At 49.7% G+C, this 24677-nt stretch overlaps 1 protein-coding gene across 3 annotated transcripts in view; it reads left to right on the top strand.

Moving 5' to 3' along the window:
* The first annotated feature begins 7490 nt into the window (after positions 1-7490).
* The window catches only part of FBXL18 (F-box and leucine rich repeat protein 18), a 47704-nt gene continuing 30517 nt past the window's right edge, over positions 7491-24677 (top strand). Inside the window, exons 1-4 of one of the 3 annotated variants that reach the window (XM_072753214.1) lie at positions 7528-7651; positions 10749-10865; positions 16763-16978; positions 21913-23447. In XM_072753214.1, the coding sequence (XP_072609315.1) occupies positions 10860-10865; positions 16763-16978; positions 21913-23447 (1757 nt within the window). In that variant the 5' untranslated portion in view covers positions 7528-7651; positions 10749-10859. Of the gene's footprint in view, positions 8346-10748; positions 10866-16762; positions 16979-21912; positions 23448-24677 lie in introns of all 3 variants that reach the window. The other 2 variants (XM_026011370.2, XM_026011369.2) reach the window with 2 other exon arrangements.

Genomic DNA, 24677 nt, shown 5'->3' on the forward strand with positions numbered 1-24677 from the left:
GGATGCTACTACTTCTTGTCTACTGTGCACCGGATACGAAGCCACAGCCAAGAGGACAGTGATGGCTGGCCCCAGGTCACTGCCTCATGTTAGAAAGCTGGACCCTAACACCTGTGAAGCCTGGTGGATCAGCGGCCAGACACCTCAAGGCTCGCCCCCACCTGATCCTTCTCTACTCTGACACCTCCCCCTTCCTCTTGGCTTGCTCTACCCTGGGACGGGAAGCTCCCAGCTTTCTCAGGTGGCTGGCTCCCCCATGAGGCGGCCCTGACACTCAGGCTCACCTTTCTAATACGCCCAGATCCATCTCTCAAGAATGGCCCTCTTCTGCAGAGCAGCCCTCCTCAGATAGAACTAGGTCCCCCCCTGGGGAATCCTGGTAGGCATGGGGGCTCAGTTCCTCCCTTTCATCCTGACATTTCTTCCTGGATCCTGTGTGGACACACAGAGGTTCAGGTCCCAGGGCAGTCACCTTCCTTGTGGGGACACAGGTTTGGAGGGTAACACAGCTCTGAGGTGGCAGTGGCAGGATTTGAACACCTGCTCTGGCCTGGAATCACCCAAGGGACACAGAGGCTGGAACCATCCGGAGACCCCTGCCAAGTGGTTCATGTCTTGCTCATGCAGTCATTCATTATTCAATTTTTTTTTTAAAGAGATTTTATTTAGAGAGAGAGAGACGCCTGGGTGGCTCAGCAGTTGAGCATCTGCCTTCAGCTCAGGGCGTGATCCCGGAATCCGGGATCGGAATCCGGGATCGGGTCCCACATTGGGCTCTCTGCGGGGAGCCTGCTTCTCCCTCTGCCTATGTCTCTCTCTCTCTCTCTCTCTCTCTTTCTGTGTCTCTCATGAATAAATAAATAAATCTTTAAAGAGAGAGAGAGAGCACAAGCACAGGCATTGAGAGAGGGAGAGGGAGAAACAGACTCCCCACTGAGCAGGGAGCCTGATGTAGGGCTCGATCCTGGGACTCGGGGATGATGACTTGGGCTGAAGGCAGACACTTCATCGACCTAGGTGCCCCTCAACTTCTATTTGAGCAGCCATACAATGCTAGGGGACATCACCTCTTCCCTCATAGAGCTCATAGTCCTGTCCCATAGGGGCCACTAGCCATATATGACCATATATGACCATTTAAATTTAATTTAAATTAATTAAAACTAAGAATTCAGGACTGTTCTGGCTGGCTCCGTGGGTAGAGTATGTGACTCTTGAACTCAAAATATTTTTTTTTAAATGAAGAGATTTTTTACACCTGAGACTAACATAACTGTGTCAGCGATACTCAATACAAAAATATTAATAGTCTTTACTTTTTTAAAAAAGATTTTATTTGAGGATCCCTGGGTGGCGCAGCGGTTTGGTGCCTGCCTTTGGCCCAGGGCACAATCCTGAAGACCCGGGATCGAATCCCACGTCGGGCTCCTGGTGCATGGAGCCTGCTTCTCCCTCTGCCTGTGTCTCTGCCTCTCTCTCTCTCTCTCTCTCTCTGTGACTATCATAAATAAATAAAAATTTATAAATAAAAATAAAAAGATTTTATTTATTCATTAGAGACACACAGAGGCAGAGACACGTGCAGAGGGAGAAGCAGGTTCCTTTCAGGGAGCCTGATGCAGAATTTGATCCCGAGAACCAGGATCACGCCCTGAGCCGAAAGCAGATGCTCAACCACTGAGCCATCCAGGTGCCCCTAGTCTTGACTTTTTATTTGTTTGTTTATTTATTTATTTATTTATTTATTTATTTATTTATTTATTTTTTAGTCTTGACTTTTTAGAGCAGTTTTAGGTTCACATAAAAATTGAAAGTACAGAGATTTCCTGTATATCCCCTGCCCCCACACGGGCACAGCTGCCCCCAACATCAACATCCCCCACCAGAGTGATGCATTTGTTACCACTGATGAACCTATACCAACATGTCATTGTCACCCAGAATCCATAGTTTATGTTAGGGGTCACTCTTGGTGCCTACACTGTATGGGTTTGGTGTTTTTTGGTTATTTTATTATTTTTTTAAAGATATTATTTATTTATTCATGAGACACACACACACAGAGGCGGAGACCCAGGCAGACAGAGAAGCAGGCTCCATGCAGGGAGCTCGAAAAGGGACTCGATCCTGAGACCCCAGGATCACGCCCTGGGTGGAAGGCAGGTGCTAAACTGCCGAGCCACCCAGGCATCTTTTTATTTTATTTTATTTTATTTTATTTTATTTTATTTTATTTTATTTTATTTATTTATTTATTTATTTATTTATTTATTTATTTATTTATTTATTATTTTATTTTATTAAGTAGGCTCCAGGCTGGAGCTCAATTCAGGGCTTGAACTCATGACCCGAGCTTGAGATCAAGACCTCAGCTGAGTTTCACTGCCTAAAAATCCTCTGTGCTCCAGCTATTATCTTTCCCTTCCCCTGACCCCTGGAGATTGCTGATTATTTTCAAGTTACCAAAGTTTTGCCTTTTCCAAAATGTCACATGGTTGAAATCATACCATATGCAGCCTTTCCAGAGTGGCTTCTTTCACTTAGTAAAATTGCACTTAAGGTTCCTCCATGTCTTTTCATGGCTCGATAGAGCATTTATTTTTAGTGCTGAATAATTTTCCACTGTCTCAGGGCACCTGGCTGGCTCAGTCGGTAGTGTGACTCTTGAACCCCACATTCATGGGTTCAAGCCCCATGTTGGGTATAGAGATTACTTAAAAAAAAAAAATCTAGGGACGCCTGGGTAACTCAGCAGTTTAGCATGTGCCTTCAGCTCAGGGCGTGATCCAGGAGTCCTGGGATCGAGTTCCACGTCGAGGTCCCTGCATGGAGCCTGCTTCTCCCTCTGCCTGTGTCTCTGCCCCCCTCTTTCTCTCTGAGTCTCTCATGAATAAATGAGTAAAATCTTAAAACAACAACAACAAAAAAAAAAACCTAAGAAGGGGCAGCCCAGATGGCTCAGTGGTTTAGCGCTGCCTTCAGCCCAGGACGTGATCCTGGAGACCTGGGATCGAGTCCCATGTCAGGCTCCCTGCATGGAGCCTGCTTCTCCTTCTCCTGTGTCTCTGCCTCTCTCTGTGTGTCTCTCATAAAAAAATAAAAAATAAAAAAATAAGAAAAAATATTCCAGTGCCTGAATGGACTATAATTTCTCTGTCACTTACCAGAGGTTATCTCGGTTGCTTCTAAGTTTTGGAAATTATGAATAGGGATCCCCGGGTGGCGCAGCGGTTTGGCGCCTGCCTTTGGCCCAGGGCGCGATCCTGGAGACCGGGATCGAATCCCACATCGGGCTCCTGGTGCGTGGAGCCTGCTTCTCCCTCTGCCTGTGTCTCTGCCTCTCTCTCTCTCTCTCTCTCTCTCTCTCTCTCTCTGTATGACTATCATAAACAAATAAAAAAAATTTATAAAAAAAAGGAAATGATGAATAAAGCTGCAATAAACATCTGTGTGCTGGTTTCCTCTGTGAAAGTAACTTTTCCCCTCTACATGCACAGTTTTAAAAGGTCAGTCTGGGGGTTTCTGAGTGGCTCAGTTGGTTAAGCATCTGACTTTGGCTCAGGTCATGATCTTGGAGTCCTGGGATCAAGCCCCGCGTGGAGCCCCACATTGGGCTCTGTGCTCAGCAGAGAGTCTGCTTCTCTCTCTACTCCCCCCACTCCCACTCAAGCTCGCTCTCTCTCCTTCTTTCTCAAATAAATAAAATATTTTAAAATAAAATAAAAGGTTATTCTGGCTGCATCAGGATGAGCTTCTGGTGGGACCTCTCAAAGGTGAGGACTTTGGCACAGGAAAGCCCCCTGGGGCAGGTGAGGAGGCTTTCCCACGCCTGATGGGCTTCATCCAAGGGCCTCTCCCTGCCTTGACCACCTTCAGAGGGCTCCATTCACCCCTCGCTGCAGCCTTCTGGTTCTCAGAGGTCTGCTCCCTGCAATATACCTATGGAGGTGGAACTGGAGGCTCTGTTTCTCGCAAGCCTCTGGTTCTGGAGTAGAGACAATGTTGGCTCCAATCCTAATTTTGCTACTCACGCAGACCTGTATTCTCTTCTGCAAGATGAGGTAATAATAGAGTTTACCCACCAGGATTCAGTGACATTTCCAATAAGGTCCCACATGGAAAGTGTGAGTGATAAGCACTGGTGTGGTAACAGTGGTCATTGTCATTTATATTAGGAAAACACTTTCCTCCAGACCCCATATCTAGATGACCTGGAGGGGGTGAGAGGTAACAGAGATCACTGTCAGAGCAGGAGCCACTGAAAATGCTGTGGGGAAGTGTTCCCCAAACCTGGAAGCTACACCTGTAAGAGCAATGAGGTATTGGAACTGACTCCCCACCTTGGTTGCCTGGGGCCCACACTCAGGGGTTTCCAACTAAATGCTCCTCAAACCTGGAACACCTGGGAAGGGTGGGACTCCCAGTAGTTACAGTTCCTGAATTGCTCTCCTGCATTGGACACTAACATGGATCATCTCATGTAATCAGCCATTTAGTTGACAATGGTTTATTGGGGGCCTGTTATTCCCAAACTCTGTTCTAGTGGGGTGTGATGTCTAATTGGGGCATCTCTCCCAATCAGATGGGAGCTCCCGATGTGAGGTGATGATCAGGTGGGACCTGGTGGCACAGGCTGTGAAAGAATTCACCTGGGTCAGGACAAAGCCTATATAAGCTTTCTGAATACACCTGCAAGGGAGCAGCGGGCAGGACAGCAAAGCAGAGGCTCTTAGCAAGGAGGTAGTGGGTAAGGATTGTTTTTAAAGAGGGAGGGTGGGGATCCCTGGGTGGCTCAGTGGTTTAGTGCCTGCCTTTGGCCCAGGGCGTGATCTTGGAGTCCCAGGACCAAGTCCCATGTCGGGCTCCCTGCAGGGAGCCTGTTTCTCCCTCTCTCTGTGTGTCTCTCATGAATAAATAAAATCTCAAAAAATAAAGAGGGAGGGTGGGGTGCCTGGGTGGCTCAGTGGTTGAGCACCTGCCTTTGGCTCAGGTCATGGTCCTGGGGCCCTGGAATCGAGTCCCACATGGGGCTCTGCACAGGGAGCCTGCTTCTTCCTCTGCTGATATCTCTGTGTCTCTCATAAATGAATAAATAAAATTATATATGGCAACATATGGCATTAGCCCTTTATTGGTAACTGTGCTGGGTTGTAAGTAGCCCATTGGTGAGTTAGTGTCTATGGATATTTTGAGCTGCGTCACCTGATGGGCCTGTGTTCAGCTAAGTAGACGCTGTGGGACCTTTCTACAATCGATCGCTCAAGTCTGTTTGCCCAAAACCAGCCTCTTCCCCAAGGGAGAGAAAATAAAACACCTCTGCTATAGTGAAAAACATACTTGATTACAGACTGTAGGGGAAAAGAAGGAATGGGTCAGGAGTTAGGAGGACTGGAGGAGAAACCTGGGCCTCTGTGAAATTCCAGATGCCTGCCTCCGTCATAGTTGGGCTCCATTGTCAAGGCTTCAATGGTAAACAATGGTACCTCCATTAACAGTCATGCTTATTATGCTTCAAGTTGTATTTAACTGTTGACTAAACCATAAACTCTTTGAGGCAAGGACTGTGCCTGCCCCCAGGAAGGTCCACCCACAGGAGCTCATCAAAGGCCTCTTGCTACTAACAGGCTCAACCCAATGAGGTGGGAGGAAAATGAGGCCCAGGGAGAGCGTATGAAACCTGATGTACTAGGTTGAATAAGTGTCCCCCAAAGATTTATGTCTGCCCAGAACCTTGGAATGTGACCTTATTTGGAAACAAGCTCTTTGCATGACACTAGTTAAGGTAAGATCTTAGATTAAGGTGGATATTAAATTCAACAAGACGTGTCTTTTCTTGTTTCTTTTTAAAGATTTTTATTTATTCATGAGAAACACACAGGAGACACAGGCTCCCCGTGGGGAGCCTGATGCAGGACTCCATCCCAGGACCCCAGAATCACAACCTGAGCCAAAGGCAGATGCTCAACCACTGAGCCACCCAGGTGCCCCAAGACTGGTGTGTGTTTGTTTATTTATAATATTTTATTTATTCAAGAGACACGGGGAGGGGGTGCAGAGACATAGGCAGAGGGAGAAGCAGGCTCCATGCAGGGAGCCCAACGTGGGACTCGATCCTGGGTCTCCAGGATCACACCCCGGGCTGAAGGTGGCCCTCAACCCTGAGCCACCCGAGGCTGCCCAAGACTGGTGTCTTTTAAATTTTTTTTTTTAATTTTTATTTATTTATGATAGTCAAAGAGAGAGAGAGAGAGAGAGGCAGAGACACAGGCAGAGGGAGAAGCAGGCTCCATGCACCGGGAGCCCGATGTGGGATTCGATCCCGGATCTCCAGGATTGCGCCCTGGGCCAAAGGCAGGCGCCAAACCGCTGTGCCACCCAGGGATCCCCAAGACTGGTGGCTTTTAAATAAAGGATATGTGCACACATGCTCGCAAGCACACATATGAAGAGGGTGGGTCCTCTGGGGAGAGAGCAGAACTTGTGAGTGATGCAGCTGCAAACCAAGGGACTCCAAGGATTTCTGACCACCACCCAGAGCCAGGAAGAGCAAGAAGGGATTCTTCCTTAGAGTCATTGGAACATGGCCCAGTCACATCTTCATTCCCTACTTCTGGCCTCCACAACTGTGGGGAAACACCCCACCCCCAGCGCAAAGATATACATGCCTAGGGTCACTCAGGACTCGGCACCGGTTCTGACCCAAGTGTTCACCAGTGATTTTTACTAGTGCGTGGTTTTTACATGCAAAGCGTTTCGAGTGAGGGCACATCATCCCCACCTTCACTGACCCCGCAAGGATTTACTCAGGGCCCACGACATGTCAGGGAGCTTCATCCTAGGTCCCTGCAATCCTTTTTTTTTTTTTTTTTTTCCCCAATATTTTATTTATTTATTCATGATAGTCACAGAGAGACAGGGAGGCAGAGACACAGACAGAGGGAGAAGCAGGCTCCATGCAGAGAGCCCGACGTGGGATTCGATCCCGGGTCTCCAGGATCGCGCCCCGGGCCAAAGGCAGGCGCCAAACCGCTGCGCCACCCAGGGATCCCCGGTCCCTGCAATCCTGCTCCTGAGCGCAGCAAGAGGACAAACCAAAAAAATCAGAAAAGAAATAAAGAAATAAAAAGACACGGGACGTCAGATACTGCAAAGAGCTATGGGGAGAAATACAAGATAAGACGCAAGTTTAGGGGAGGAGGAGATGTGGTTTTCCGCACGGTGGTCCCACGAGTGGACACTTGCAGGCATGGGGACGCAAATTGACAAGGCCCGGAGGCAAGAGAGTGCCGGGCCGGCAGGGGGACATTGTGGCTGGAAAGTAGCAGACAGAGAGCAGAGGAGGGGGAGCCCGGGCCCGACAGGATGCTGCGGCTGACGTAGTCCTCCTGGGCTCAACCCGCATTCCTAACAGGGCCCCAGAAAACAGCGCCGCACCCAACATGGCGGCCCCCCCGGGGCACGCCGGTTGGCGGGCGGAAGTACGTAGCGGCAGGCGCCGGAAGTGGCAGGAGGCCCCCGCCCCCTACCGGGGTCTCTGTGGAGCCGCGGACGCGCCGGCTTTGAGCATCCCTGGCGGGCCAGGGGAGGCCCTGGGGCTGCGGCTCTGGCAGCCGCGGCCCCGCCCGCTTTCACCATGGCCAGCTCCGAAGAGGTACGGCCGGCGCCTCTCTCCGCTCTCCTTCCTGCCCCGCGCCTTTGGCTCCTCTCGGGCCTTCCCATCCCGCCCCGGTCCCTTTTGCGTCCTTTCCATCCGGCCCGCTAACCCGCTCCATCCTTCCTGTCCCGACCGCAGCCTGGCTCTATCCTTCCCATCCTGACCTCGACCCCCCACCGCAGCCCCCTTGGCCCTGTCCACTCCAACCCTGACGTTGGCCAGGTTTGGTCCTTCCTGCTCCGACCCTGGCCTCGGCCTCGCGGGGTCCTTCGCATCCCTATCCGGGCCTCGCCCCGCCCCCTAGGTCCTCACCCTGTTGCGAAGGCACAAGTTCTCTTCCCCCTTGGGTTTTCCGTCCCTTTGCCAGCCGCAGTCGTGTTCGCCAGGGTTCTTCCCCCGCTTCTGCGCCCCCAGAGTTTCCAGTCTCCCGTAGACCTCTCAGGCCCCTTTCTCACGCCCCCTGTACCTGGGTTCAGCCCTTGGACCTATGGGACCTCCGTCTTCCATGCCCACTCAGCACCCCATCCTTTATCTCTGAATGCTCAGTTTCAGCCCACTTTCCTCTGGTTGTGTGACTGGGGACGGTAATGGAGGAAAAGCCATTTCACCTGGGGAACTTCTGGTTTACCCTGGAGTTCCTTTCCTCAGTGCTCTGCAAGTCTGGGTCCGAGTCCCTGTGATCTGGTGCAAGGTATTTTATCTGCAGACCAGGGTATGGGGGGCCCTGACTCTGACCCGTGTCTTTGCATTTGTTTCTTCCTGCCTATCTTTGTGTACTTGTGTGCACCTGTGTGTGTGTTTAGCATCTGGGCCTTGGACCCTGGAGTGCATTTCCTGTCTTAGGGGCTCACCTGTGCTATGGGGAAGGGGAATCAGAGGTTCCAGTGTTTCCTTCGAAATGGATGTGGCCAGGATTGCAGATAGTTCCTCTTCATTTGAAGTGAGTTTGGCGGGATCCCTGGGTGGCGCAGCGGTTTGGCGCCTGCCTTTGGCCCAGGGCGCGATCCTGGAGACCTGGGATCGAATCCCACGTCGGGCTCCTGGTGCATGGAGCCTGCTTGTGTCTCTGCCTCTCTCTCTCTCTCTCTGTGACTATCATAAATAAATGAAAATTAAAAAAAAATTTAAAAAAAAAGAAGTGAGTTTGGCTTAGAAGTGGCCCCTTGATTGAGAGGGAGGATGTGGGACACACCTGCAGACAGTGGTAGGATTGAAGGGTAGGAAAGCTGAGGCTCTTCAAGGAATAGTTATGGGGCAGCCTGACTGTTAGCAGATTCCAGGTAATCGTGTGTACTTGCAGGAACTGGGGCACTGGTTCCTTGCTCTTAGGGGGTCCTGGTACAAAGGGCTCTCTGTTCCTTGAAGCATATGTGAGTGACCTGGCTAGAGGCCTCTTGTTCCTTCATGGGCACCTCATTCTACTCTGGATGTGGAGATCAAGGACCCTTCTGGATTGTTCTGTTTTCTGTTTATTGGTGTATAGTTTGCACACCATAAAGTTCAGTTTTTTTTTTAAATGATTTTATTTATTTATTCATGAGACACATACAGAGAGAGAGAGAGAGGCAGAGACACACAGGCAGAGGGAGAAGCAGGCTCCATGCAAGGAGCCCGATGTGGGACTCGATCCCAGGTCTCCAGGATCACACCCTGGGCTGCAGGCAGCGCCAAACCGCTGCGCCACTGGGACTGCCCCCATTAAAGTTCAGTTTTATTTTCATTTTTATTAAATTTTTTAAAAAATTTATTTATGATAGTCACACAGAGAGAGAGAGAGAGAGGCAGAGACATAGGCAGAGGGAGAAGCAGGCTCCACGCACTGGGAGCCCGACGTGGGATTCGATCCCGGGTCTCCAGGATCGCGCCCTGGGCCAAAGGCAGGCGCCAAACCGCTGCGCCACCCAGGGTTCCCAAAGTTCAGTTTTTTTTTTTTTTTTCCAAAGTTCAGTTTTAAAGTGTGTGTTTGTTTTTTTATTTTTAAAGATTTTTTTAAAACTTATTTATTCATGAGAGAGACACACACGAGAGAGAGAGAGAGGCAGAGACACAGGCAGAGGGAGAAGCAGGCTCCAAGCAGGGAGCCTGACATGGGACTCGATCCCAGGTCTCCAGGATCACACCCCGGGCTGAAGACAGCGCTAAACTGCTGAGCCACCCGGGCTGCCCTAAAGTGTGTGTTTAAAGTAAATTTTATGCCTAACGTGGGACTTGAACTCACAACCCTGAGATCAAGTGTTGCATGCTCCATGGACTAGATGCCCCAAAGTGTTTTTATTTTTTACTTTTTATTTTTAAAAAAGATTTTATATATTTATTTATGAGAGACACAGAGAGACAGGCAGAGATATAGGCTCCTTGTGGGGAGCGTGATGTGGAACTTGATCCTGGGATCACGACCTGAGCCAAAGGCAGATGCTCAATCACTGAACCACCCATATGTCACCCAAAGTGGTTTTAAAAAATACCTTGGTTCACAAGGCTGTGCAACTGTCTCCACTATAGGATTCCAGAATGAGGTGGTTTGATTTTGAAAGTCATTACTGACTTTATTTATTTTAAAGATTTTATTTATTTATTCATGACAGACACAGAAAGAGGCAGAGACACAGGCAGAGGGAGGAGAAGCAGGCTCCATTGCAAAGAGCCCGATGCTGGACTTGATCCTGGGAACCCGGGATCAGACCCTGAGCCAAAGGCAGACTCTCAACCACTGAGCCACCCAGGCATCCCCATTACTGACTTTAAAATGTAGATACTCGGGCATCCTGGGTGGCTCAGAGGTTTACTGCCTCCTTCAGCCCAGGGTGTGATTCTGGAGACCCCGGATCGAGTCCCATGTCAGGCTTCCTGCGTGGAGCTTGCTTCTTTCTCTGCCTGTGTCTCTGCCTCTCTCTCTCTCTGTGTGTCTCTCATGAATAAATAAATAAAATCTTTAAAAAAAAATGTAGATACTCAGGGTTACTCCCGGAGTTTCTGGGAGTGGGGGTCTGTGTTTTTTGTAATGCTTCAAATGATTGTGAAGTGGTGATCTGTTGACTCACCTGGTTCAGTGCTTCTTTCTCTTGGAAATTAAAAAGTGATTCCTGTTTAGCAGCTGTCCTTGGCTTAGTGAGGAGATAAGCAATCAGGCAAACCATGACAGTGACAGTTCATCTGATGCGGTGGGAGTGTAGGACGGTCCTTGGTCCTGCAGCGGAGGGGCTGGATGAAGGTTGAGTTAAGCCTGTCTGGCTGATGCTGGGAGGGCTTCACCGTGTTTAAGCCCTTGAACCAAAGTTCTGAAAGGCCTGGAGGCTTGAGGCAGGGCACATTCCAGAAATGGCCAACTAGAGAAGCCAAAACCTAAGAAGTGGGACAGAGTGCAGAGTACAAACCCGCAAAATTGTGCACCTCTTCACACTGACTCTGTGATTTAACAAAGTTTTTATAATGTGAAATATACCGTAGCTAACAATCTTGTATCGTGAAAGTGCCCTGTTAGGAGCCTTTCTATTGTACCCACTGCCCACTTATTTATTTATTTATTTTAAAAGATTTTATTTATTTATGAGAGAGAGAGAGAGAGGCAGATACACAGAGACACAGGCAGAGGGAGAAGCAGGCTCCATGCAGGGAGCCCGATGTGGGACTGGATCCCGGATCTCCAGGATCAGGCCCTGGGCTGAAGGCGGCGCTAAACCGCTGAGCCACCCTGGCTGCCCAATTGCCCACTTATATAAAAAGATCATTTTTTTTTCCTTTTTTTTTTTTTTAAAGAAATATTTTATTTATTTATTCATGAGAGATAGAGAGATAGAGAGAGAGAGAGAGAGAGAGAGGCAGACACAGGCAGAGAAGCAGGCTCCATGCAGGGAGCCCAACGTGGGACTTGATCCCAGGTCTCCAGGATCACACCCTGGGCTGCAGACAGCGCTAAACCACTGGGCCACCCGGGCTGCCCTCTTTTTTTTTCCATTTAGTGTTTATTCTGTTTTGTTTTGTTTTTTTTTTTAATTTTTTTAAAAATTTATTTATGATAGTCACACAGAGAGAGAGAGAGAGAGGCAGAGACACAGGCAGAGGGAGAAGCAGGCTCCATGCACCGGGAGCCCGATGTGGGATTCGATCCCGGGTCTCCAGGATCGCGCCCTGGGCCAAAGGCAGGCGCCAAACCACTGCGCCACCCAGGGATCCCATTGTTTTGTTTTTTTAATAATAAATTTATTTTTTATTGGTGTTCAATTTGCCAACATACAGAATAACACCCTGTTTTGTTTTGTTTTTAAGTAAGCTTTATGCCGAATGAACATGGGTCTTGAACCTACAACCCGAATGACGTAGAGTCACATCATTCACTGACTGAGCCAGCCAGGCGTAGCCCCCCTACCCATTGCCCAGTTTTCGTAGTTAACACATGACCAGTCTTGTTTCATCTCTGCATCTCTCTTTGGCTTATTTAGATCATTCCAGACATCTCATCAGTTGATTTGTAAATCCTGTGATTCCTTTGGATGCCTGACTCGTAAACGTCTGGGAAGGGATGTTTTTTTGGGCAAGTACTGAAGTTTCAGTACTTAATTTTTCTTTTCTTTTCTTTTCTTTTCTTTTCTTTTCTTTTCTTTTCTTTTCTTTTCTTTTCTTTCTTTTCTTTTCTTTTCTTTTCTTTTCTTTTCTTTTCTTTTCTTTTCTTTTCTTTTCTTTCTTTTTTTTCTTTTCCTTTCCTTTCCTTTCCTTTCCTTTCCTTTCCTTTCCTTCTTCTTTTCTTTTCTTTTCTTTTCTTTTTTCTTTTCTTTCTTTTCGTTGCTTCAGTTCTTAAAACAAAATTGTGAGGGACCCCTGGGTGCCTCAGTGGTTGAGCATCTGCCTTTGGCTCAGGGTGTGATCCCAGTTCAGGGATCGAGTCCCACATCAGGCTCCCTGTGAGGAGTCTGCTTCTCCCTCTGCCTATGTCTCTGCCTCTTTCTGTCTTTCATGGATAAATAAATCTTAAAAAAAAAAAAAAAAAGTGAAATATTACATTCTGCAAAATGCATAAAACTCTCTAAAGCTTACACTTCAAACCACTTGTAAGTGGTTATTATCTGGTTCTAGCCGTATGGTTTTCAGATGCGTCTTTCCGTCTTCATGCCTGAATTGATTTTCCGCAGACTGCAGGGGGTGCCTGTTCTGGATCTGTCAGGAAGCCCCAGTAGCCCCTTTCTTGTGGAGGGAAGGGCAGTTTCAACTGATCAGGCCCAGCCTGAGTCTGACCTCAGGCTACTTACCTATTTTTTTTTTTTAAGATTTTAAAAATTTATTTATTAATGAGAGACAGAGGCAGAGACACAGGCAGAGGGAGAAGCAGGCTCCATGCAGGGAGACTGATACGGGACTCGATCCCGGGACTCCAGGATCAGGCCCTGGGCTGAAGCTGGTGCTAAACTGCTGAGCCACCTGGGCTGCCCTAATTTTTTATTTTTATTTTTTAAGATTTTATTTATTTTTTTATGAGAGAGAGAGGCAGAGGCAGAGACAGAGGCAGAGGGAGAAGCAGGCCCCATGCAGGGAGCCTGACGTGGGACTTAATCCGGGGACGCCAGCATGACACCCTGGGCCAAAGGCAGGCGCTAAACCGCTGAGCCACCCAGGGATCCCTAATTTTTTTTTATTTTTTATTTTATTTTATTTTTTAAAATTTTTGAGCTCTAAGGGGATGCTGGGGTGGCTCAGCGGCTGAGCATCTGCCTTTGGCTCAGGACATGATCCCGGAGTCCCAGGATCGAGTCCTGCATCGGGCTTTCTGCATGGAGTCCGCTTCTCCTTCTGCCTGTGTCTCTGCCTATCTTTCTCTCTGTGTCTCTCATGAATAAATAAATAGAATCTTAAAAAAAAAAAAAAAAAGTGAGCTCTACGCCCAGTGTGGGGCTTGAACTAATGACCCCAAGATTGAGAGTCACATGTTCTACTGACTGAGTCAGCCAGGCACCTCTTATCTAACGCTTTTGAGATGGAGAATGGTTCTGCCTTAGTTTCCCTGAGGCTGAGAACAAGAGGTGCTGAGAGGCAGAGGCAAGCTCCTGCCAGTGTAGATGGGTGTGTGTGGAGGTGGGCATTCTCTGGGCCACATTTTTGTTTCACTCCTTCGCAGTCAGCATTCCTTGTTTGCTGTTGACCTCTGCAGAGCTGCTGCCTTTCCTGGGGAAAAGCAGTGTGTGTGTGTATGTATGTATGTGTACTTACAAACCACAGGACCTTGGTTTAGAAAGCCTGGGTTCCAGGGAAGACTTGACTATTGCAAATCCGGCAGCCACCTGTCAGGATGGGCCATTGGAGATGGGGATGGGTAGGTGGGAGGCAGCTGCTCCCAAGTGCCTGCAGGGTGCTGGCCCCAGGGCAGAATGTGGGGAAAATCATCTTGTGGGGTGTGCTGAGACTAGACACGGGGCTGGAGCTCAGTTCCTGCCTTTTTTTTTTTTCTTAATGTAACATCTAGGTAGGTTTTTTTTTAAAGATTTTATTTATTTATTCAGGAGAGACACAGGGAGAGGGAGAAGCAGGCTCCATGAAGGGATCCTGACATGGGACTCGATCCTGGGTCTCCAGGATCATGCCCTGGGCTGAAAGCGGGGCTAAACCGCTGAGCCACCCAGGCTGCCCTAGGTAGGTTTTTTATAAAGATTTTATTTATTCATCCTTGAGAGACACAGAAAGAGAGAGAGGCAGAGATAGGCAGAGGGAGAAGCAGGCTCCATGCAAGGAGCGGGATGGGGAACTCAACCCTGGGACTCTGGGGTCACACCCTGAGCCAAAGGCAGATGCCCAACCACCGAGCAACCCAGGTGTCCCTAAAATTTTTTTTTTTTTAATTTTCCTTATTTTAACATAAGTCCCATGCCCAATGTGGGACTTGAACTTACAACCCTGAGGTCAAGAGTCACGTAAGTCTACTGTCTGAGCTAGCTAGGTACCCCTGTAACTTCTGGGTTTTTTCTTTTTTTATTAAAGATTTTATTTATTTATTCATGAGAGACACACAGAGAAGCAGAGACATAGGCAGAGGGAGAAGCAGGCCCCATGTGGGGAGCCTGATGTGGGACTCAATCTCAGAACTCCAGGATCACTCCCTGAGCCGAAGGCAGGCACTCAACCGCTGAGCCACCCAGGCGTCCCCTTCTGGGTGGTTTTAAGAGAAATTCAGTATTAGTAGTATAATGTGGATGTTATATGATGCTGGACCTTCTTAGAGTGTTTTGCCCTGTGTTTTCATTCATCTGAGAAAATATTCTTACTTTGATAAATATGCAGATTGGGGATCTGGAGGGGTTTGCCTCAAGGTGCTCAGCAGGCAGATTCAAGCAGTCCCTCTTGTCCTCAGGCCCTCTCCCCAACCTGGCCTGATAAGGATTGCCTCTGGTTTGAGCCTCTTCCTACAGAGGGAGTCCCTATGTCTGGGGTGGGGTCCGGGAATCTTATTTTTAACAGGTGTCTGGGTGATCCCTATGACTGGCTCTGGGAAGCAGTGAGCTAAGGAAAATCACTAATGGTTGAGAACACTAACCCTGAAATATGGTGCCCCAGAGCACTGTGACCTTGGGAGTGTTGTGGCCTTGGGTGCCCTCGCAAACCACAGGAATAGGGAGATAGGATTGAAGGCACCTCAGATGGAAAGGGGAGCAGGAAGGGCACTTCTGGCTGCTGCCTCTGATGGAGAAGGGAACATGGAAAGGGTCAGTGCTATTAAACAGGTGAGAAATGTTTATGGAAACCCTTTACCAGGCCCAGCGAGGTCTTGGCTGGCCGTGAAACCTGTTAGGACAGAGTAGAGGGGTGTCGCAGTCAGAGTACCCGGAAAATCCCTGGAGGCTGCGTGGGGTGTGCAGACAGGCTCTCCCTGCCCGGATTTCATGGTTGCCATGGCAGCAGCAGGGCTTTCCAGGCTTCAGTGCTTCCATCCATGCAAATATGTACAGAAGAAAAGTCAGTCTGAGGGAGGAGAGCTTGTAGACAGAATCACTGGAAAAGACAGTGGAAATAATCCTGGGTGCTCTCTCCTGGGGGTGGTCAGTCAGGCACACCATTCCCCGCATAGTGAGGACTTTTTTAGGGGCAGGTGGATTGCTTCTGGGGAATTAGAGCCTCCAGTTCCTTTGTTCTTGACTTGGAGATTTCATGTTACACGAGCCTGGGTTGAGCTCCCTCAACCTTTGGGTTGTATACAGCAACCTGGGAACGGCAAAAGGCCCATAGGAGGGGAGAAAATCTTGTGCAGACGGCTACCAAAACAAACCGAAATGTGTGGTCATCTCTCTCTCTCTCTCTTTTTTTTTTTTTTTTTTAAGATTTTATTTATTTATTCACGAGAGACCCACACAGAGAGAGGCAGAGACACAGAGGGAAGAGAAGCAGGCTACATGCAGGGAGCCTGATGTGGGACTCAATACCGAGACTCTGGGGTTAACGCCCTGAGCCGAAGGCAGATGCTCAACTACTGAGCCACCCAGGCGTCCTGGAAATGTGTGGACATCTTGTGGGGAATATGAATCTCTAGCCAGAAAGTGTGATGAGGTGGAGGTACTTGTGCACTTCCTGTTAGCTAATACTGATCTTAAGATGTCAAAATGCCATCAGTAGGTACAGTTTCTTATTCATCAGGACTTGGTGGCTTCATTCTCTGGATTTTCTGGCCCCTAATGCCAGCACTGGGAAGAGCTGCCCTCTGCCCCTGTCTGAGGGCTTGATATCCATCAGAGCGACCCTGAGAGGCCAAAACACTGTTGTCACCCCCAGTTTTTCCTGTTTCTTGGTGGAATTCTCTCTCCCAAGTGTTTTAAGCATGATACTGGGATGGTGGGAGAATAGTTTTCACAGGTGGAAAGCCCTGGCCAGTGGTCCTAAGTTGAGTCTGAAGCATGCCAGGTAGGAAAAAAAATCTCTTAAATTTGGAAAAGAATGGAAGTTTCTTACTTTTGAAGAGAGATCCTGATATGCAGATCAAAAAGCGGATTTTGAAGAATATCATGGCTTCTTGCACTGCAGTTAAGATTTTTGGTAAAAGCACCTTCTTTCCCAGACTGTGGCGAGGGCAGCTCTTGGCTCTGTCCTTGGCTGAAGAGGCCACCCCATGGGAATTGGTGTTCCCCTTATTTTCAGGACACATCCAACGATGGAGACATGCCCCCTACAGCAGCCGCTGTGGCAGTGGGCGCCCACCTTCTCGGCTTTTCGGATGAGATCCTGCTGCACATCCTGAGCCACGTCCCCAGCACAGACCTGGTTCTGAATGTCCGGCGCACCTGCCGGAAGCTTGCGGTGCTATGCCTGGACAAGAGCCTCACCCACACTGTGCTGCTGCAGAAGGACTATGAGGTGAGGCATGGGTCGCAGGGGTGGTGCTGGTGTGCGGGCAGGCCTGGGGACGGCTCCCATGCCCATCTGAGGACTAGCACAGCCTGGCAGAGGTGCACATGTGGCTGGTGATTAAGAGGGCAGGCGCTCAGAGTCCTGATAGGCTCAGCCTCTGAGATTCGTGAAGTGACAAAAGCTACAGAGGCCAAGAGGTACAGGTAGAATGCCACCCAGCAGGAGGGCATGGGCTCAGTGGGTGCTGTGTGGGGAGGGAGCCAGACTTTCCAGTGGATGCCTAGGAGTGGGTTCCAGGTTCCACGGTGGCTGTTGGAACTTTTCGCGGTACCAGAGGCACCATCTTACCCCCTAGCAGCTGCATGAGGGTTTTCAGGTGCTGTACACCCTCCTGGTCAGGCTTTGAAGTGTCTACTCTTCTGATGCACAGAGCAGATGTCGCCTTGGTTATTTGTCTGGCCTAGGCAGAGTGCTGGGGGAGGGTGCTGGGGTGCCCGTGATGCCATTTCCATCCAGGGCTGGCCCGTTCATACATCTTCTTTCCAGAAGCTACTGTGTAGGGCTTTTTATTGCGGAGTTCTAGGGGTTCTCATGTACTCTGGATCTTTTGTTGGATACCTGTATCATGAGTATTTTCTCAGTTTGTGGCTTGCCTTTCCATTTTTTTAAACAGTGTCTTTGAAGAGAATAAGTGTTTAGGTTGAAGTTCAACTTGTTGATTTTTTTTTTTAAGTTCATGTTTTTTGTAATCTGTTGAAGAAAATTTTGTTAAACCTGGTGCCATAAAGATTTTCTATCTTTTTCTTTTTTTTCTTTCTTTCTTTTTTTTTTTTTTTTTAAGATTTTACTTATTTATTCATGAGAGAGAGAGGCACAGGCAGAGGGAGGAGAAACAGGCTGTATGCAAGGATCCTGATGTGGGACTCGATCCTGGGACTCTGGGATCATGCCCTGAGCCAAAGGCAGATGCTCAACCACTGAGCCACCCAGGAATCCCTTTTCTTTTTTTTTTTTTTTCTTTTTTTTCTTTTTTAATTTTTTTTTTTTAATTTTTCTTTATTTATGATAGTCACAGAGAGAGAGAGAGAGAGGCAGAGACACAGGCAGAGGGAGAAGCAGGCTCCATGCACCGGGAGCCTGACGTGGGATTCGATCCCAGGTCTCCAGGATCGCGCCCTGGGCCAAAGGCAGGCGCCAAACCGCTGCGCCACCCAGGGATCCCCTCCCCTTTTCTTTTTTTAAAAATATTTTATTTATTTATTTGAGGGAGATAACGAGCATGGGGGAGGGGGTGGAGCAGCAGAGGACAGAGAAAGGGCCCCTGATGAGTAGGGATCCTGATGTGCGGCTCTATCCCAGGACCCTGGGATCATGACCTGAGCCAAAGGCAGATGCTCAACCACTGAGCCACCCAGGTGCCCTTGCTACATTTTCTTATGGAAGTTTTATAGCTTTAGCGTTTATGGTAAGTGTGGTGTGAGGTAAGGATCTAGGGTTCCTTTCTTTGCATATGGCTGTTCAGTTGTTCCAACATCACTTATGGACAAGGTTGTCCTTTCCTTAATGATTGCCTTGAAAAAATTTTTTGTTTTGTTTTTTAATTTTTTTTTAAGATTTTATTTATTCATGAGAGACAGAGAAGGGGAGGCAGAGACACAGGCAGAGGGAGAAGCAGGCTCCATGCAGGGAGCCTCACACGGGACTCAATCCTGGGATTCCCGGGACTCGATCCTGTGATCCTGGGACTCGATCCTGGGTCTCCAGGATCACGCCCTGGGCCAAAGGCAAGCGCTCAACCGCTCAACCGCTGAGCCACCCAGGGATCCCCTTGTTTTTTAATTTTAATTCCAGTATAGTTAACATATAGTTATGTTAGTTTCAGGTGATTATATACCTGATTATATAGTGATTCCATACAATACCTGGTACTCCTCACCTTAATCCCCATCACCCATTCTCCCCTCCCCAACTCCATCTGGTCATCATCACTTTGTTCTCTGTAGTTAAGAGTCTGGGGGATCCCTGGGTTGTGCAGTGGTTTGGCACCTGCCTTTGGCCCAGGGCGCGATCCTGGAGACCCGGGATCGAATCCCACGTCGGGCTCCCGGTGCATGGAGCCTGCTTCTCCCTCTGCCTGTGTCTCTGCCTCTCTCTCTCTCTCTCTGTGTGACTATCATAAATAAATTAAAAAAAAAAAAAAAAAAAGAGTCTGTTTTTTGGTTTCTCTCTCTCTCTTTTACCTTTGCTCTTTTGTTTCTTTTTTTTTTTTTAAGATTTTATTTATTCATGAGAGACACGGAGAGAGACAGAGACATAGGCAGAGGGAGAAGCAGGCTCCCTGCAGGGAGCCTGATGTGGGACTCGATCTCAGAACTCCAGGATCACTCCCTGAGCCAAAGGCAGACGGTCAATGCTGAGCCACCCAGGCATCCCATTTTGTTTTGTTTTTTAAATTCACATGATTGAAATCATATGGTATTTGTCTTTCTCTGACTTTTTTCACTTAACATTGTGTTCTCTAGCTCCAGCCATTTTGTTGCAAATGGCAAGATTTCATTATTTTTTATGATTGCCTCGCAACTTTTGTTGAAAGTCAACTAACAACATATCTTAAAGGTAACAATAGAGGTCTTTTTTTTTAAGATTTTATTTATTTATTCAGGAGAGTCACAGAGAGGCAGAGACACAGGCAGAGAGAGAAGCAGGCTCCCACCAGGGAGCCCGATGTGGGACCCCATCCCAGGACACCAGGATCACGATCTGAACCAAAGGCAGACGCTCAACCAATTAGCCACCCAGGTCCCCCAACAATAGAGGTCTTGACCGGAACCCAAATCTTAGGGGACCGTGGCAGGGGTTCCTTTTTTTTTTTTTTTTTTAATTTTATTTATTTATGATAGTCACAGAGAGAGAGAGAGAGAGGCAGAGACACAGGCAGAGGGAGAAGCAGGCTCCATGCACCGGGAGCCTGATGTGGGATTCGATCCTGGGTCCCCAGGATCGCGCCCTGGGCCAAAGGCAGGCGCCAAACCGCTGCGCTACCCAGGGATCCCTGGGGTTCCTAACTGTTGTCACTGGTCATGAAACTATCTGCATTTGAACCCTGAGTAAGCCCCCTTCCAGAGATTGGTTCTCTCTGTGAGAGTGTGCTATGCTCCTCTCTGCTGGGGGAGTGCAGGTGTAGGGAGAGGCTGAGCTGACTCCCCAGAGCCAAGGTCAGGCTTCCTTATTTTTTTAAAAGATTTTATTTATTTATTCATGAGAGACACAGAGAGAGAGAGAAAGAGAGGCAGAGACACAGGCAGAGGGAGAAGCAGGCTTCATGCAGGGAGCCCGACCTGGGACTCGATCCTCGGTCTCCAGGATCATGCCCTGGGCTGAAGGTGGCCCTCAACCACTGAGCCACCTGGGCTGCCTCAAGGTCAGGCTTCCTGTCTGGGTAGAGGGAGGGGCATGTGTCCCCAGCTCAGTACTGAAGCACAATGTATCTGGAGCATTGAAGATGTGCGTGTCCTGTGCTTGTGCCTGCACGCCTGTGTATGTGAGAGTCTACCTTAGAATAGTGATTGGAAAGCATGGATATCATGCATACAGGTGCTTGAGGCAGTGTAGCAACCAGGGCATCTAGCTATTGGCCCTTGGGATCCCTCATTAGACGTACTGTGGCTCATTCAAGCAATCCATGGCAGATTTTATTTTATTTTATTTTATTTTATTTTATTTTATTTTATTTTATTTTATTTTATTTTATTTTATTTTATTTTATTTTATTTTATTTTATTTTATTTTTTTTTCAGACTTTATTTTTAAAGATTTTATTTATTCATGAGAGACACAGAGAGAGAGAGAGAGGCAGAGACACAGGCAGAGGGAGAAGCAGGCTCCATGCAGGGAGCCCGATGTGGGACTTGATCCTGGGTCCCCATGATCAGGCCCTAGGCTGAAGGCGGCACTAAACCGCTGAGCTACCTGGGCTGCCCCCATGGCAGATTTTTGAGGAATATTTAATGATGTGAAAACACAGATGATATAAAGGAGAACAACAGCCAGATCAAGGCACAACCCTATTGTGTAGTTCAGAGAACCCCATGTAACATAACATTTACCATCTTCACCGTTTTTAAGTGCTTGATACTGTATATTAAGCAGTATGGACATTTGTGGTATTGTACCAGCATTATCAGTGTTTCCAGAACTTCTTTGTCACCCTGAACAGAAACTCTGGATCTGTGGAGCAGTGACTTCCTATTCTCCTTTTCCCCAGCCCCTAGTAACCTTTATTCTGCTTTCTGCTTTTGAATTTGCCTATTCTGGGTAATTGATGTAAGTGGAATCACACAACATGTGATCTTCTAGGACTGGCTTCTTTTCACTTTGTATGATGGCTTCAGGTTTCACCCACGTTGTGGCGTGTGTCAGAGCTTCGTTCCTTTCTGTGGCTACACAATCTTTCATTGTGTGTACAGACCACATTTTGTTCATCCATCTGTCTGTCGGTGGAGCTTAGGTTGTTTCCATCTCCTGTGGCTAGTGCTGCTGTGAACATCGGGGCCCATGGAGTGAGTCCCTGTTTTTTCCATTACCTTGGGTGCATGTGTGGGAGGGGAATTACCAGGTCACATGTTCACTCTGTGTTTAGCTTTTTGAGGAACCACCACGCTTTTCCACACCAGCTGCACCATTTTTACGTTCCCGCCTAGCCGGGGACTCTTGATGGTTGGCCTACAGTAGGTAAGCTTGTGGGGACAGGAAGGAGGTGCCAGCTCTCCCCTCCATGGTCCCTTCACCTCCGGAGTAGAGCCCCTGCAGGGCCCCTCATGGCTCCCTGATTGTCGTGGGGGAGGGTGTGATCTGAGGGGAGGTGAAGGGGTCACCTGGGTGCCTTCAGGCCCTTTCCTTTCTTGACCTGCCCCCCTCCCTCCCCTGGCCCTGTCCTGCAGGCAAGTGAGGACAAGGTGAAGCAACTGATGAAGGAGATCGGCCGGGAGATCCAGCAGCTCAACATGGCCGGCTGCTACTGGCTGTCAGGTGCCACCATTGAGCACGTGGCCCGTTGCCGCAGCCTGGTGAAGGTGAACCTCTCTGGCTGCCACCTGACCTCCTTGCGCCTCTCCAAGATGCTCTCAGCCTTGCAGCACCTGCGCTCTTTGGCCATCGACGTGAGCCCTGGCTTCGATGCCGGCCAGCTGAGTGGTGAGTGCAAGGCCACACTGAGCCGCGTGCGGGAGCTGAAGCAGACGCTGTACACACCCTCCTATGGTGTCGTGCCCTGCTGCACCAGCCTTGAGAAGCTGCTGCTCTACTTTGAGATTCTCGACCGCACACGTGAGGGCGCCATCCTCTCAGGCCAGCTGATGGTTGGCCAGAGCAATGTGCCCCACTACCAGAACCTGCGGGTCTTCTACGCGCGCCTGGCCCCTGGCTACATCAATCAGGAGGTGGTGCGGCTCTACCTGGCTGTGCTCAGTGACCGCACGCCCGAGAATCTGCACGCCTTCCTCATCTCTGTGCCTGGCAGCTTCGCTGAGAGCGGGGCCACCAAAAACCTCCTGGATTCCATGGCCCGCAACGTGGCCCTGGACGCCCTGCAGCTGCCCAAGTCCTGGCTCAACGGCTCATCCCTGCTCCAGCACATGAAGTTCAACAACCCCTTTTATTTCAGCTTCAGCCGCTGCACCCTGTCCGGTGGCCACCTGATTCAGCGGGTCATTGATGGAGCCAAGGAGCTCCGCAGCCTGGCGAGCCTGAACCTCAGTGGCTGCGTCCACTGCTTGTCCCCGGATTCCCTGCTCCGCAAGGCGGAGGACGATATTGATAGCGGCATCCTGGAGACCCTGGTGGCGTCCTGTCGCAACTTGCGGCACCTCAACCTCTCGGCTGCCCATCATCACAGCTCCGAGGGCCCAGGCCGCCACCTCTGCCAGCTGCTGGCTCGGCTGCGCCACCTGCGCTCCTTATCCCTGCCAGTCTGCTCTGTCGCCGACTCAGCACCACGGTCCGACCGTGTGCCTGCCATGCACGCTGTGCCCCGTGGCTTTGGCAAGAAGGTGCGCATTGGCGTGCAGTCCTGCCCCAACCCCTTCTCGGGGCAGGCAGGCCCTCAGCCTTCCTCCGTGTTCTGGTCTCTGCTGAAGAACGTGCCCTTTCTGGAGCGCCTTGAGCTGATCGGGTCCAACTTCTCCTCTGCCATGCCACGCAACGAACCTGCTATCCGCAACTCCCTCCCGCCCTGCAGCCGGGCACAGAACGTTGGAGACTCAGAAGTGGCTGCCATTGGCCAGCTGGCATTCCTGAGGCACCTGACGCTGGCCCAGCTGCCCAGCATCCTGACAGGCTCTGGGCTGGTCAGCATTGGCCTGCAGTGCCAGCAGCTGCAGTCTCTCTCACTGGCCAACCTGGGCATGATGGGGAAGGTGGTCTACATGTCTGCGCTCTCGGACATGCTGAAGCACTGCAAGCGGCTGAAGGACCTCAGGTGAGGGCCCGGGCAGCTCCTCTATGGCCTCTGTGGGCCCCTGGAGGCTTTAGAGGTGGCGGGGGATGTGGGTCACATGGCCTCTCCTCTGGCAAATGCTTGCATACCTACTTCCTGTCTGTTGAGATGGGCAAGATGTGGGCTGGTCTCTAGTGGCTGAGAGTCAGGGGGTGGCGGGGCTGGCAAGGGGGCAGCGGTGGGTGGAGCCTGGGAGCGCAGGAGGCAAGGATGTCCTCATCACAGTGGCAGCTATGAGTGCAGTAGTAGATGCAGCTGTGTGTGTGCAGTCTTGCCTAGTCCTCATGACCCCCCTAGGTGGCAGCTGTTACTCCCATGTAGCAGAGCTGGTGAGAGAGCCAGGAGCCGAACTCGGGGCTTTCTGTCTGACTTTGTCATTCTTAAAGCTACAAGTCATTGAGCAGGGAGACTCAAGGCCAGGGCTTTCTGGGAAAGTAGGTAGCATGCCCATGGTCTTGCAAACACATGTCCAAAAGCACAGGTGAGGTGAAAGAGCTTCAGGACTCTAGCTGGAGGAGGGAGTGGGCCCATTTCCAGTTGGGAAAGCACTCCTCCTTGCTGTCCCCCAGCACCCCACCTGCACTGGAGGGGCCAGGATGGAGGAGTGGGAGAGAGCAGCACTGAAGTGGGGGCTACACACTGTTGGGAGGTAATGGTGGTGGCCTGGAGTGGGATGGCAGGCTGATCTGAGAGAGGGAGGACAGGACCTACCCAGGCTATTGTCACAAGAGCCCAGATATGAAACAGACTCCTACTGCATTGAGCCATGGAGTGAGGAGGTTTCTCTTGAGGACCCAGCATTTCAGGGGGAAACTTTTGTTGACTTAAGACATGTTTGAAAATCTTGACAGATCTGGTCTTGAAAAATTGCACTGTTTCCCAAAATTACTTGGAAAGTATGGCTACAGTAGAGCTCAGCTCTACCAGGGATTTAGGCTGGGGAGGGAGTGGCCGCAGGGTGTAGATCCATTAGCCGGAGCTGAGGGGTGGGTGGCAGGGGGCTGTGCCTGGGGCACTGAGAAGTGTGTCACTGTCCCCACCATGGTAAGCCTGCACTTTGTGGCTTTGCTGAGGGCCAGGTGCTGAGCCAGGGGCTTTCAGGTGCTGTCAAGTTTAATCCCCCTAGACAGGCCTTCATGGTTCCCATTTCACAGATGGGGCAGTGGGAGCCTGAAGGAGCAGTTGAGGCTCACCCAGCTCAGTCTAACTCCA

The sequence above is a fragment of the Vulpes vulpes genome, chromosome 3 (assembly GCF_048418805.1).
Source record: "Vulpes vulpes isolate BD-2025 chromosome 3, VulVul3, whole genome shotgun sequence".
Classification (NCBI taxonomy): Eukaryota; Metazoa; Chordata; class Mammalia; order Carnivora; family Canidae; genus Vulpes; species Vulpes vulpes.